Genomic DNA, 14,779 nt, shown 5'->3' on the forward strand with positions numbered 1-14,779 from the left:
CACAGAACAGTTTTCCATGTTTCCTCAGTCCACAGAACAGTTTTCCATGTTTCCTCTGACCACAGAACAGTTTTCCATGTTTCCTCAGTCCACAGAACAGTTTTCCATGTTTCCTCAGTCCACAGAACAGTTTTCCATGTTTCCTCTGACCACAGAACAGTTTTCCATGTTTCCTCTGACCACAGAACAGTTTTCCATCTTTCCTCAGTCCACAGAACAGTTTTCCATCTTTCCTCACATATGGCTTCTTCTCTCCATGATCAGCTTTAACTGTCATTGGTGGATGGCACGGCCAACTGTGTTGACAGACGATGATTTCTGGAATGTTCCTGAGCCCATGCAGTGATTTCACTACAGAATCGGGCCTTTTGTTACCCTGTCCCTACTTTTTAGAGATGTGTTGCTTCCATCAGATCCAGAATGAGCTATTACTTCCATGAAATGGTAAAATGTCTCAGTCTCAACATCTGATGTGTTGTTTATTATTGCGAATGAAATGTGGGTTCATGAGATTTGACAATCGCTGACGTCTTTTTAATTTGCATTTTACACAACTGCCCAGCTTTTTTGGAACTGAGGTTGTAGTTTGCCCCGTAGTTTCTAACTGTGACTCTCTCTCTCAGCACGCCTTTCATATCATGGTGGAGGTAAGAACGTCTGTCTGAGCCCTCATCACTTCTTCTTTTATTTAGACCATTTTATCCTGTTTTATGTTATCCTTTTTATGTGTTATTTAATTGATTTTAATATTTTATTTTATTCTGTTCTATTCATTGTATTTAATTTTAACTTATTTCACATTCACCTCTTCTATTGTATTCTAGTTGTCTAATTATCTTATTTATTTATTTATTTTGTGCTGTTGTATTTGATCTTATTTCACATAATTTTATCCTCTTTCTTTTTATTCTTAAAGTTAATTCTGTTATTTTATCTTTTTATTATGCTTTGTTTTATCTTCTGTTATGTTATTTGATTTTTTTATTGAACATTTATACTGACTCACTATTTCTTGTATTTTATTTAATTTGTTCTATTTTATTTTAGAGTTTGTTTTATATTATGTTATTGTATTTTATTTTATAGTGTTTTATTCAATCTTGTTTAATTATGGTTTATTTTAATTTGTCTCCATATTTGAGGTTTTATCTTTATTGCCCTCCGTGTCAATGCCGTTTCTCCACCATTTTTTAATTCTCTATACTGTTTATTGTGTTTGTTTACATGCATGCTGGGCATGTGGATGTTTATGGATCAGTACATGAGCTGGTTGAAAGATGATCAGATGATCAGATCGATTGATGATCAGATCGATTGATCAGACATGTTAATGATATGACTGTCGGCATGATGACAGCATGTTGTGTGCTCAGTGAGGTAGATTTAATGTATCTGCCCAGGTGTTAGATCTGACTACCTGAGGCTCTTTAAGCCCTTCTTTAAAATGAATCCGCTCAAAGATATGTATCCATTTTTTTTTTTTTTTTTTAAAGTTAATCATCTTTTTTTCGACCACATTTACCAAACCTTCATCCTCCAACTGTGCTCTTTCCTCTGTAGGACCCTGGGCCCCTGCCCCCCTCCCCCATCCTGGGACAGAAGCCTCTACAGTTACTGGAGATCAAAGCCAGGGGGCGGTTTGGCTGCGTGTGGAAGGCTCAGCTGCTCACTGAATATGTTGCTGTGAAGATCTTCCCTATCCAGGTTAGTCTGAGCAACCATGAATGCACCGTAGTCTGTAAGGTTAAAGATCAGTGTCAGTCTACATCAGCTGTAAGTGTCAGTCTACATCAGCTGTAAGTATCAGTCTTAATCAGCTGTAAGTATCAGTCTTAATCAGCTGTAAGTATCAGTCTTAATCAGCTGTAAGTATCAGTCTACATCAGCTGTAAGTATCAGTCTTAATCAGCTGTAAGTATCAGTCTACATCAGCTGTAAGTATCAGTCTTAATCAGCTGTAAGTATCAGTCTACATCAGCTGTAAGTATCAGTCTACATCAGCTGTAAGTATCAGTCTACATCAGCTGTAAGTATCAGTCTTAATCAGCTGTAAGTATCAGTCTACATCAGCTGTAAGTATCAGTCTACATCAGCTGTAAGTATCAGTCTACATCAGCTGTAAGTATCAGTCTACATCAGCTGTAAGTATCAGTCTACATCAGCTGTAAGTATCAGTCTTAATCAGCTGTAAATATCAGTCTATATCAGCTGTAAGTATCAGTCTTAATCAGCTGTAAATATCAGTCTACATCAGCTGTAAGTATCAGTCTACATCAGCTGTAAGTATCAGTCTACATCAGCTGTAAGTATCAGTCTTAATCAGCTGTAAATATCAGTCTATATCAGCTGTAAGTATCAGTCTTAATCAGCTGTAAATACCAGTCTACATCAGCTGTAAATATCAGTTTACATCAGCTGTAAATATCAGTTTACATCAGCTGTAAATAACAGTCTACATCAGCTGTAAATACCAGTCTACATCAGCTGTAAATATCAGTTTACATCAGCTGTAAATAACAGTCTACATCAGCTGTAAATACCAGTCTACATCAGCTGTAAATACCAGTCTATATCAGCTGTAAATATCAGTCTATATCAGCTGTAAATACCAGTCTACATCAGCTGTAAATATCAGTTTACATCAGCTGTAAATACCAGTCTATATCAGCTGTAAATATCAGTCTATATCAGCTGTAAATATCAGTTTACATCAGCTGTAAATATCAGTTTACATCAGCTGTAAATACCAGTCTATATCAGCTGTAAATATCAGTCTACATCAGCTGTAAATATCAGTCTACATCAGCTGTAAATATCAGTCTATATCAGCTGTAAATATCGGTTTACATCAGCTGTAAATATCAGTTTACATCAGCTGTAAATACCAGTTTACATCAGCTGTAAATATCAGTTTATATCAGCTGTAAATACCAGTCTACATCAGCTGTAAATATCAGTTTACATCAGCTGTAAATACCAGTCTACATCAGCTGTAAATATCAGTCTACATCAGCTGTAAATACCAGTCTACATCAGCTGTAAATATCAGTCTACATCAGCTGTAAATACCAGTCTACATCAGCTGTAAATATCAGTTTACATCAGCTGTAAATATCAGTCTATATCAGCTGTAATTACCAGTTTACATCAGCTGTAAATACCAGTTTACATCAGCTGTAAATATCAGTTTATATCAGCTGTAAATACCAGTCTACATCAGCTGTAAATATCAGTTTACATCAGCTGTAAATACCAGTCTACATCAGCTGTAAATATCAGTCTACATCAGCTGTAAATATCAGTCTACATCAGCTGTAAATATCAGTCTACATCAGCTGTAAATACCAGTCTACATCAGCTGTAAATATCAGTCTACATCAGCTGTAAATACCAGTCTACATCAGCTGTAAATATCAGTCTATATCAGCTGTAATTACCAGTTTACATCAGCTGTAAATACCAGTTTACATCAGCTGTAAATATCAGTTTATATCAGCTGTAAATACCAGTCTACATCAGCTGTAAATATCAGTTTACATCAGCTGTAAATATCAGTCTACATCAGCTGTAAGTATCAGTCTTAATCAGCTGTAAGTATCAGTCTACATCAGCTGTAAGTATCAGTCTACATCAGCTGTAAGTATCAGTCTACATCAGCTGTAAGTATCAGTCTACATCAGCTGTAAGTATCAGTCTACATCAGCTGTAAGTATCAGTCTTAATCAGCTGTAAATATCAGTCTATATCAGCTGTAAGTATCAGTCTTAATCAGCTGTAAATACCAGTCTACATCAGCTGTAAATATCAGTTTACATCAGCTGTAAATATCAGTTTACATCAGCTGTAAATATCAGTTTACATCAGCTGTAAATAACAGTCTACATCAGCTGTAAATACCAGTCTACATCAGCTGTAAATATCAGTTTACATCAGCTGTAAATAACAGTCTACATCAGCTGTAAATACCAGTCTACATCAGCTGTAAATACCAGTCTATATCAGCTGTAAATATCAGTCTATATCAGCTGTAAATACCAGTCTACATCAGCTGTAAATATCAGTTTACATCAGCTGTAAATAACAGTCTACATCAGCTGTAAATACCAGTCTACATCAGCTGTAAATATCAGTTTACATCAGCTGTAAATACCAGTCTATATCAGCTGTAAATATCAGTCTATATCAGCTGTAAATATCAGTTTACATCAGCTGTAAATATCAGTTTACATCAGCTGTAAATACCAGTCTATATCAGCTGTAAATATCAGTCTACATCAGCTGTAAATATCAGTCTACATCAGCTGTAAGTGTCAGTCTACATCAGCTGTAAGTATCAGTCTTAATCAGCTGTAAGTATCAGTCTTAATCAGCTGTATCAGTCTTAATCAGCTGTAAGTATCAGTCTACATCAGCTGTAAGTATCAGTCTACATCAGCTGTAAGTATCAGTCTACATCAGCTGTAAGTATCAGTCTACATCAGCTGTAAGTATCAGTCTACATCAGCTGTAAGTATCAGTCTTAATCAGCTGTAAGTATCAGTCTACATCAGCTGTAAGTATCAGTCTACATCAGCTGTAAGTATCAGTCTACATCAGCTGTAAATATCAGTCTATATCAGCTGTAAATATCAATCTGTGTCAGCTGTAAATATCAGTCTATATCAGCTGTAAATATCAGTCTATATCAGCTGTTATTATCAGTCTACATCAGCTGTAAGTATCAGTCTACATCAGCTGTAAGTATCAGTCTACATCAGCTGTAAGTATCAGTCTACATCAGCTGTAAGTATCAGTCTACATCAGCTGTAAGTATCAGTCTTAATCAGCTGTAAATATCAGTCTATATCAGCTGTAAGTATCAGTCTTAATCAGCTGTAAATATCAGTTTACATCAGCTGTAAATATCAGTTTACATCAGCTGTAAATATCAGTTTACATCAGCTGTAAATATCAGTTTACATCAGCTGTAAATAACAGTCTACATCAGCTGTAAATACCAGTCTACATCAGCTGTAAATATCAGTTTACATCAGCTGTAAATAACAGTCTACATCAGCTGTAAATACCAGTCTACATCAGCTGTAAATACCAGTCTATATCAGCTGTAAATATCAGTCTATATCAGCTGTAAATACCAGTCTACATCAGCTGTAAATATCAGTTTACATCAGCTGTAAATAACAGTCTACATCAGCTGTAAATACCAGTCTACATCAGCTGTAAATATCAGTTTACATCAGCTGTAAATACCAGTCTATATCAGCTGTAAATATCAGTCTATATCAGCTGTAAATATCAGTTTACATCAGCTGTAAATATCAGTTTACATCAGCTGTAAATACCAGTCTATATCAGCTGTAAATATCAGTCTACATCAGCTGTAAATATCAGTCTACATCAGCTGTAAATACCAGTCTATATCAGCTGTAAATATCAGTCTATATCAGCTGTAAATATCAGTTTACATCAGCTGTAAATATCAGTTTACATCAGCTGTAAATACCAGTCTATATCAGCTGTAAATATCAGTCTACATCAGCTGTAAATATCAGTCTACATCAGCTGTAAATATCAGTCTATATCAGCTGTAAATATCGGTTTACATCAGCTGTAAATATCAGTTTACATCAGCTGTAAATACCAGTTTACATCAGCTGTAAATACCAGTCTACATCAGCTGTAAATATCAGTCTATATCAGCTGTAATTACCAGTTTACATCAGCTGTAAATACCAGTTTACATCAGCTGTAAATATCAGTTTACATCAGCTGTAAATACCAGTCTACATCAGCTGTAAATATCAGTCTACATCAGCTGTAAATACCAGTCTACATCAGCTGTAAATATCAGTCTACATCAGCTGTAAATATCAGTTTACATCAGCTGTAAATACCAGTCTATATGAGCTTTAAATTTTGGTATATATCTTTTCTGGTCTGATACTGTCATGTCTCTGACGTTTGTCTCTATTTTCTCTTTGTTCAGAACAAGCAGTCGTGGCAGAACGAGTACGACATGTTTATTCTGAGTGGGATGAGACATGAGAACTTACTGCAGTTCTTGGGAGCAGAGAAAAGAGGAAGTCACCTAGACATGGAGCTGTGGCTCATCACCGCCTACCATGAGAAGGTGCTGCTCCCTGCTGAACTAGAAGAGTCATCAACATTAAATCCATGTTTAAAGTGCATTTAATATTTTTTCTAAATTTATTTGCCCAAGATAAATTGCATTGAAATAAGGTTTGTTAGCACATTTATTCTTTCTCCTGCTGCTGTCTCATTCAGGACAACTTTAACAGAGAAATCTGTGTGTGGCAAAACTCCTGGAAAACCACAGATTAATCATTTTAAACAGTTTAAAACATCAATGAAGCACTGTGATGAGTCGAGACCACAGCTGTTGGTCTAACCCAGTTGGTCTGTGTTCAGGGATAGTCATAATGGTGGACTAGTCCAGGGCTCTCCTAGTAGTGGTGTCTGATGTTGGACTAGTCCAGGACTCTCCTAGTAGTGGTGTCTGATGGTGGACTAGTCCAGGGCTCTCCTAGTAGTGGTGTCTGATGGTGGACTAGTCCAGGGCTCTCCTAGTAGTGGTGTCTGATGGTGGACTTGTCCAGGACTGTCCTAGTAGTGGTGTCTGATGGTGGACTAGTCCAGGACTGTCCTAGTAGTGGTGTCTGATGGTGGACTAGTCCAGGGCTCTCCTAGTAGTGGTGTCTGATGGTGGACTTGTCCAGGACTGTCCTAGTAGTGGTGTCTGATGGTGGACTAGTCCAGGACTGTCCTAGTAGTGGTGTCTGATGGTGGACTAGTCCAGGACTGTCCTAGTAGTGGTGTCTGATGGTGGACTAGTCCAGGACTGTCCTAGTAGTGGTGTCTGATGGTGGACTAGTCCAGGACTGTCCTAGTAGTGGTGTCTGATGGTGGACTAGTCCAGGACTCTCCTAGTAGTGGTGTCTGATGGTGGACTAGTCCAGGACTCTCCTAGTAGTGGTGTCTGATGGTGGACTAGTCCAGGACTGTCCTAGTAGTGGTGTCTGATGGTGGACTAGTCCAGGACTCTCCTAGTAGTGGTGTCTGATGGTGGACTAGTCCAGGACTCTCCTAGTAGTGGTGTCTGATGGTGGACTAGTCCAGGACTGTCCTAGTAGTGGTGTCTGATGGTGGACTAGTCCAGGACTCTCCTAGTAGTGGTGTCTGATGGTGGACTAGTCCAGGACTCTCCTAGTAGTGGTGTCTGATGGTGGACTAGTCCAGGGCTCTCCTAGTAGTGGTGTCTGATGGTGGACTAGTCCAGGACTCTCCTAGTAGTGGTGTCTGATGGTGGACTAGTCCAGGACTGTCCTAGTAGTGGTGTCTGATGGTGGACTAGTCCAGGGCTCTCCTAGTAGTGGTGTCTGATGGTGGACTAGTCCAAAGACCATTGTCCTAGACCACAGCTCTCTCTCTAACCTCCCTCTGTCTGGTCTGGGTTCAGGGCTCTCTCACGGACTACCTGAAGGCCAACGTGCTCTCCTGGTCTGAACTCTGTGTCATCGCCCAGTCCATGTCTCGGGGCCTGGCCTACCTTCATGAGGACATCCCAGGACACAAGGACGGACACAAACCGGCCATCGCTCACAGGTATGCAGCAGGGATGCACCGATCCAATTTTCTGGTCCCGATACCGATCTGATCCCAGTATTAAAAGAAGAACCTGCATGCCCTGCTGTGGGACCAGACTGGTAACTGTTTTGGGTAACAGGCTAAAAATGAGTATGTGTAGATAACTGAAGTGGATATCTATTTAAACTATAAAGTGTTTGATGTTTACCAGCAGGTTGGTAAAAACAACGCTTCAGAACTTAGAGAAATTAAGATTGAACTGTAACCTTTTAATCCCTGTAGACTGGTAATGCAGCATAAACAAAGAAACAGAACTGTGTTTGTACCCACATACTGCAAACAAAGTGGGAAAATAGAGCAACCAACCTTGTTTGATTAAATCATAATTTAGTCTTAGTGTCAGGTTCTTTAAGTGACAACAAAAATTCTGGTACAAAATAAAATCCAATCTCAACAGTTTAGTAAAATAAAAATTCACCCATAGTAACAACTACCTAAAAAAATGTCCAAATCAAGTAGCCCTTGAATTCCTTGAACAAATGTTACAGCAGCTGAAGTGTCCATTTCACATATGAGTAGGGCTCACCTTTTTTATTCAGAGCGCTCATGGAAGAGCAATGACAGATTCTCTCTCACAAACACAAACATTTCAGCCCTTTCTGCAGTTAGTCTGCTTCTTTTTCATCCACAATGTCAGAGACTGTGCTGAAAAGTCTCTCACTTTTTACACTGGTGCAGGCAGCACTGAGGTGTGTTGTGGCACAGGCAGCAAGGCCAGGTAACCCAAGTCTGTTGACGGCCCAGTGCTGGAATGGGTCGTCTGTGGCAGGAGTCGCTGGCTCTGTCAGATCAGACCGCACCTGAGCAACAGTTGTGGAGCTGCTGCTTGCTGCCCCTGAGTCTTCCTGCTCCTCCAGAACAGCTTCTCTCGTCTTTGCAGAGTAGCAGACAAAGTTAACTGCTTCGTTTCGTTGGCCTTTTTCCTTTGTTCGTATTCCTCATATTCTTTGGCGTGGTGCTTCTTCAGATGCTTACTTGAGTTACTTGTGTTGAATCTTGCAGAGTGACCGCCCCCCTCTCCAAACAGTGCCTCCACACCGCAGAGCCTCTGCTGTTAGCCGCTTCCATGCTATCATCGCTCTTTCCTTGAAAGGGGCACGCGTGTGACATCATATGAGAGCCCGGTAAAAAAAGGCTTAGAGCTGGGTTGTCTAGATCGGCACCACAGATCGACCCTTATCCACCGATACCCGATCCAGCTTTGAGGGGCTGGATCAGGCCGATACCCGATACCAGGATCGGGATCGATGCATCCCTAGTATGCAGACTCATGTAGGTGAGAGTCCAGACGTGGGACCGTGTTCAGATCACAGTAACATTAAGAGCCTCTGATGGTCCAGACTGAGACCTCACAGCTCCTGTCTGTAGTCTAGATGTCAGTGGACATCCACACACATTTTTAGGATTCCTCCAGTAAAAGCTTGACCCCCTTGGATGTTTTACCCCCGTCTGAGGCCAGTCCTGGGTCGTTCCCATGATTCCACCAGCTGATCTTCTCTCCCACTGGTGTTGGCGTTCACTCTCAGAGCTGTAGGAACATCTGACCTCCACTTTCACTAGCTTGATGCTCACAGAGCCGCAGCTCCACCTGGTGGTGAATGTTGGGATCACACACCTACAGATGATCAGGCTGTTGTCCTCAGGGCTTTTGGCAGACATGAAATACTAAATACATCAAACGTCAACAGAAATAACTAGAGAGAGTTGTTGAACCATGTACAGGCCTAACAGGAGGGATCACTGTGTTTGTTCTCAGGGACTTTAAGAGTAAAAACGTGCTGCTGAAGTCCAACCTGACTGCCTGCATCGCTGACTTTGGCCTGGCTCTGAGGTTTGAGGCAGGAAAGTCTCCAGGAGACACTCATGGACAGGTGAGTGTCCCCGAATAATGAACCGTCTCCTGTGGGTGTCAGAGGAGTCTGTCCTCTCACGGCGGAGCTCATCCTGGTCACGGCATTTGGTTTAGCAGCAGGCTAACCCTCTACTGTGTTTGTGGGTGTCAGGTGGCTGAAAATGGCCTAAAGACCCAATGATAAGAACAAATATAATTATCGATTTAAGTTCAATGCATGTACACCAAAAGGAAATATGTGTCTGCTTTAATTTCCTTTTTAAGATTAGAAATATCGCTCTATCGCAGGGAGAACAGCTATCACAGTGTCTGTTTTCCAATTAGCCCTAATGCTAATGTTAATATTTATTCTGTAGAGAATCACAGGAATCTTCTCTCAGTTTGAAAACCTTCATTTTTATTTAGCTATTCATTTTTTATTGTCTGATTTCATGAATGGTTCTTATTTTATCCTCCATTGAATGTTGTCACGATGGATAGATTCGCTCTGAGCTCCTGCTACCCCTCTCCAAGATGGCGCCCATGAGGAAAGCGGCATACATCTGTGGTCCAGACTGTAACAGCAGCTGTTTGTGTTTTAGGTGGGGACGAGGAGATACATGGCCCCTGAGGTTCTGGAGGGGGCCATAAACTTCCAGAGAGACGCCTTCCTGAGGATCGACGTGTACGCTCTGGGCCTGGTGCTGTGGGAGCTCGCCTCCCGCTGTAAGGCCGCTGACGGTGAGACATCTTCCTCTCATGGACCGCCCATTTTCAGTACTTTAGTGTGTGAATGTGGAATAATAAGGGATGTTTCATTAATGAAACAACCTCAAAACTTCAGAAGTTTAGATATTTATTTCTCAATATCAAATAAATAAAAACAACATCAAGCAGTATTTGTAATATAACATCAACAGTGTTTTTACTCCTGACTCCAACATGAAATCCTAAACTACCAGAACTACCCAGTTTGTCTCTTTACTGCGCAGATTAAACCCCGCCCACCACCTCCTAGTCCTCTCATTTACCCTGTTGGAAACGTGTGTTGGGGTCCATGGAGGGAGGATACGTTTAAAACAAAAGAACAACAGAGGATGGAGTCAAAATAGATAGTAGACCGTGGATAGACCTTCCACGCAGAAGCACAGCCCATTGAAATAACATCATTACTCTCATGCGTGCAATGCTGCGTTCACGTACGGCATGGAAAATTGACTACTCCTCCACACTCCTCCAGTCACAAGGATGGTTTTAGGTACCGGAACATGGTACCGTTTGATTTTACCTGAATCGGTACTGGGTAGTATCGACAGAATTTGATCGACACCTACAAAAGTACTGAATTCAGTACCCATCCCTAGTGGGGAGGGGCGGGGCTTAGTTATACTGGAAGCCGACATCGATGGCTGCCTCGACTATGTAGCGGCAGTTTCATTCCTTCATGAAAAGAGCATAGAGCCACACCATGGTGTCAGAGCAGCACCGTTAAAACACATTACTGTTCATTCGTCTTTCAGCGGTACTGTTGATGGAGCCGTTTCTGCTTTCAGCACACTGTCTGCTTACAGATCCACAGTTAATGTCCCACTGTGGGATCAGTAAAGTCCGGTCTGATCTTCACCCCCAGGTCCAGTGGATGAGTACATGCTGCCGTTTGAGGAGGAGGTGGGTCAGCATCCATCTCTTGAGGACATGCAGGAAGTGGTCGTCCATAAGAAGCTGAGACCAACGCTCAGAGAATGCTGGCAGAAACATGCTGTGAGTAATACTGCATTACCCAGAATACACTGCTCACACTACAGACTGCTTCAGGGATGGTGAGCTTTAAAACCAACCTGGAGGTAAGCTCTGAGTGTTTTCATTTCCATGGGTTTTTGGATTGTTCTTAAAGCTCTGTGGTGAAATAAAGTTTGATCCTGATAATCATCACCGATGTTAAAAGCAGGCAGTGACAGAGCAAAGCTAGGATGTTCAGAGATCAGCGCTGTTCAGCTTCCTCTGGAAAAGACTTTCACAGGAAGGACACAATAAATGTTTCTATAGAATAGTTAACATGAACAGTCAGAGCTCCCCCTGCTGGTCTGTAGATGAACAGGAACAGTCAGAGCTCCCCCTGCTGGTCTGTAGATGAACAGTAGCAGTCAGAGCTCCCCCTGGTGGTCTGTAGATGAACAGGAACAGTCAGAGCTCCCCCTGCTGGTCTGTAGATGAACAGGAACAGTCAGAGCTCCCCCTGCTGGTCTGTAGATGAACAGTAGCAGTCAGAGCTCCCCCTGGTGGTCTGTAGATGAACAGGAACAGTCAGAGCTCCCCCTGCTGGTCTGTAGATAAGCAGGAACAGTCAGAGCTCCCCCTTGTGGTCAGTAGATGAGCAGGCACAGTCAGAGCTCCCCCTGCTGGGTCTGTAGATGAACAGGAACAGTCAGAGCGCCCCCTGGTGGTCTGTAGATGAACAGTAGCAGTCAGAGCTCCCCCTGCTGGTCTGTAGATGAACAGGAACAGTCAGAGCTCCCCCTTGTGGTCAGTAGATGAGCAGGAACAGTCAGAGCTCCCCCTGCTGGTCTGTAGATGAACAGGAACAGTCAGAGCGCCCCCTGGTGGTCTGTAGATGAACAGGAACAGTCAGAGCTCCCCCTGGTGGTCTGTAGATAAGCAGGAACAGTCAGAGCTCCCCCTGGTGGTCTGTAGATGAGCAGGAACAGTCAGAGCTCCCCCTGGTGGTCTGTAGATGAACAGTAGCAGTCAGAGCTCCCCCTGCTGGTCTGTAGATGAACAGGAACAGTCAGAGCTCCCCCTGCTGGTCTGTAGATGAACAGGAACAGTCAGAGCTCCCCCTTGTGGTCAGTAGATGAGCAGGCACAGTCAGAGCTCCCCCTGCTGGTCTGTAGATGAACAGGAACAGTCAGAGCGCCCCCTGGTGGTCTGTAGATGAACAGGAACAGTCAGAGCTCCCCCTGGTGGTCTGTAGATGAACAGTAGCAGTCAGAGCTCCCCCTGGTGGTCTGTAGATGAACAGTAGCAGTCAGAGCTCCCCCTGCTGGTCTGTAGATGAACAGGAACAGTCAGAGCTCCCCCTGCTGGTCTGTAGATGAACAGGAACAGTCAGAGCTCCCCCTTGTGGTCAGTAGATGAGCAGGCACAGTCAGAGCTCCCCCTGCTGGTCTGTAGATGAACAGGAACAGTCAGAGCGCCCCCTGGTGGTCTGTAGATGAACAGGAACAGTCAGAGCTCCCCCTGGTGGTCTGTAGATAAGCAGGAACAGTCAGAGCTCCCCCTGGTGGTCTGTAGATGAGCAGGAACAGTCAGAGCTCCCCCTGGTGGTCTGTAGATGAGCAGTAGCAGTCAGAGCTCCCCCTGGTGGTCTGTAGATGAGCAGTAGCAGTCAGAGCTCCCCCTGGTGGTCTGTAGATGAACAGGAACAGTCAGAGCTCCCCCTGCTGGTCTGTAGATGAACAGTAGCAGTCAGAGCTCCCCCTGGTGGTCTGTAGATGAACAGGAACAGTCAGAGCTCCCCCTGGTGGTCTGTAGATAAGCAGGAACAGTCAGAGCTCCCCCTGGTGGTCAGTAGATGAACAGGAACAGTCAGAGCTCCCCCTTGTGGTCAGTAGATGACCACTCATAGTCGGAGTTTCCCCCAGTATCAACATTGTGTGTTTGGCGCCCCCTGCAGGGTCTGGTGATGCTTTGTGAGACTATCGAGGAGTGCTGGGACCACGAGGCCGAGGCGCGGCTGTCCGCGGGTTGCGTTGAGGAGCGCGTTGTACAGGTGCAGCGGCAGACGAGCGTCACAGCACCAGAGGAGATCGTTACAGTCGTTACCATGGTAACTAACGTGGACTACCCACCAAAAGAGTCAGGTCTATGACTAGGCCGAGGACCAATCAGGATGGAGCATGGACTCCCACAGTAAGCCGTCTGGCTCCAATCACAGCTGGAGGGAGGGATCAGCTGACCAGGTGAGGACAGTCTAGTGGATGCTCTCTCCTCCAGGTGAGCCTCACTGATGTCCACCCCTCCTCTGACATCATTTCCTGTTTGTTTAACTAAACAGAAGACTTGCTGGCGGACCTTTTCTACGTACTGTGACAGGAAATGCTGTGATATTTTCAGAATAAAAGAGGCAAGTGTCAGTAGTTTTAGCTTCTGAATGTCTGAATCCTGCTGTTAATTTCCTGATTTTATGGGCAGAGTTCCACCGTTTAATCAGCTCATTATAATCATGGTGTAAATATTTATAAGTTATTCTATTTACAGCCAGCCTTTTTCATCCTTTGTCCCCTCAGACTTCATCAGACAGACAAAAGACATGAGGTTCTATCAAAGAGGCACATTTAAACCTTTATTTCAGTGTTTTTATCAACACTGGGTGTTTGACATTCACCTTTAATCGTTATAATCATGTATATATTCAGAAGTTATTCTGCATTTTCATCAATCAGGTTCTGTCAGATTTAATCTGTATCAACACTAACTCTTATAAATTCACTGTTTCCTCCTTTTGACCTGTAAAACTATTTATGAAGTAACCACTGACACTTTTTCCTTAAAAAAAGAAAAAAAAAAAAAGGTTCTCTTCAACTCCATGGATTTGAAGACAATCATCAATCAGCTGATCAATCACCAGAACAGATTACAGAATAAGTCTTCCTGTACAATGAAGTCATTTTAGTCTTTCCTCTGAGCCTCAAAACTCACAAAATCATCTAAATAAATTTAAATGAAGTGTAAATAAAATCAAGGAAATATATTTATTTAATGGTTATGAGTACTATTTAAAATTCAGATGATCAAACATGTCTGAGTTTATTGACCCCTTTAGTTTCACTCTGCCACCTCCCTCCTCTTCCTCTCATCTTCTTCTTTGTCTACTAACTAAAGGGTTCATTTCCTGCCACAGCTTTTCTTTCAGCTCCTTCAAAATAAAATAGATTAAGCCAGTGAGGGGTTCAGACACCTGCAGTAAGTCATAACACTGTCACACCAAGACCAACTGGATTACCTGAGACCAGAACCAAGTCAGGACAAGATTGGTGTCACGATGAAACTGGTGTCATGATGAGACTGGTGTCATGATGAGACTGGTGTCATGACTAGACTGGTGTCATGATGAGACTGGTGTCATGATGAGACTGGTGTCAGGACGAGAATGGTGTCATGATGAGACTGGTGTCATGATGAGACTGGTGTCAGGACGAGACTGGTGTCAGGATGAGACTGGTGTCATGATGAGACTGGTGTCATTATGAGACTGGTGTCAGGACGAGAATGGTGTCAGGACGA

The 14,779-nt window shown here is 42.7% G+C and overlaps 1 protein-coding gene across 1 annotated transcript in view; it reads left to right on the forward strand.

Moving 5' to 3' along the window:
* The window catches only part of LOC121522379 (activin receptor type-2A-like), a 29,452-nt gene extending 15,355 nt beyond the window's left edge, over window positions 1-14,097 (forward strand). The window contains exons 5-11 of the mRNA XM_041806660.1: window positions 1,561-1,704; window positions 5,987-6,130; window positions 7,478-7,623; window positions 9,422-9,536; window positions 10,099-10,237; window positions 11,127-11,257; window positions 13,170-14,097. Coding sequence (XP_041662594.1) covers window positions 1,561-1,704; window positions 5,987-6,130; window positions 7,478-7,623; window positions 9,422-9,536; window positions 10,099-10,237; window positions 11,127-11,257; window positions 13,170-13,364 — 1,014 coding nt within the window. The 3' untranslated portion in view covers window positions 13,365-14,097. The remainder of the gene's footprint in view (window positions 1-1,560; window positions 1,705-5,986; window positions 6,131-7,477; window positions 7,624-9,421; window positions 9,537-10,098; window positions 10,238-11,126; window positions 11,258-13,169) is intronic.
* Window positions 14,098-14,779: the final 682 nt, after the last annotated feature.

Source organism: Cheilinus undulatus, linkage group 15 (assembly GCF_018320785.1).
Source record: "Cheilinus undulatus linkage group 15, ASM1832078v1, whole genome shotgun sequence".
NCBI lineage: Eukaryota > Metazoa > Chordata > Actinopteri > Labriformes > Labridae > Cheilinus > Cheilinus undulatus.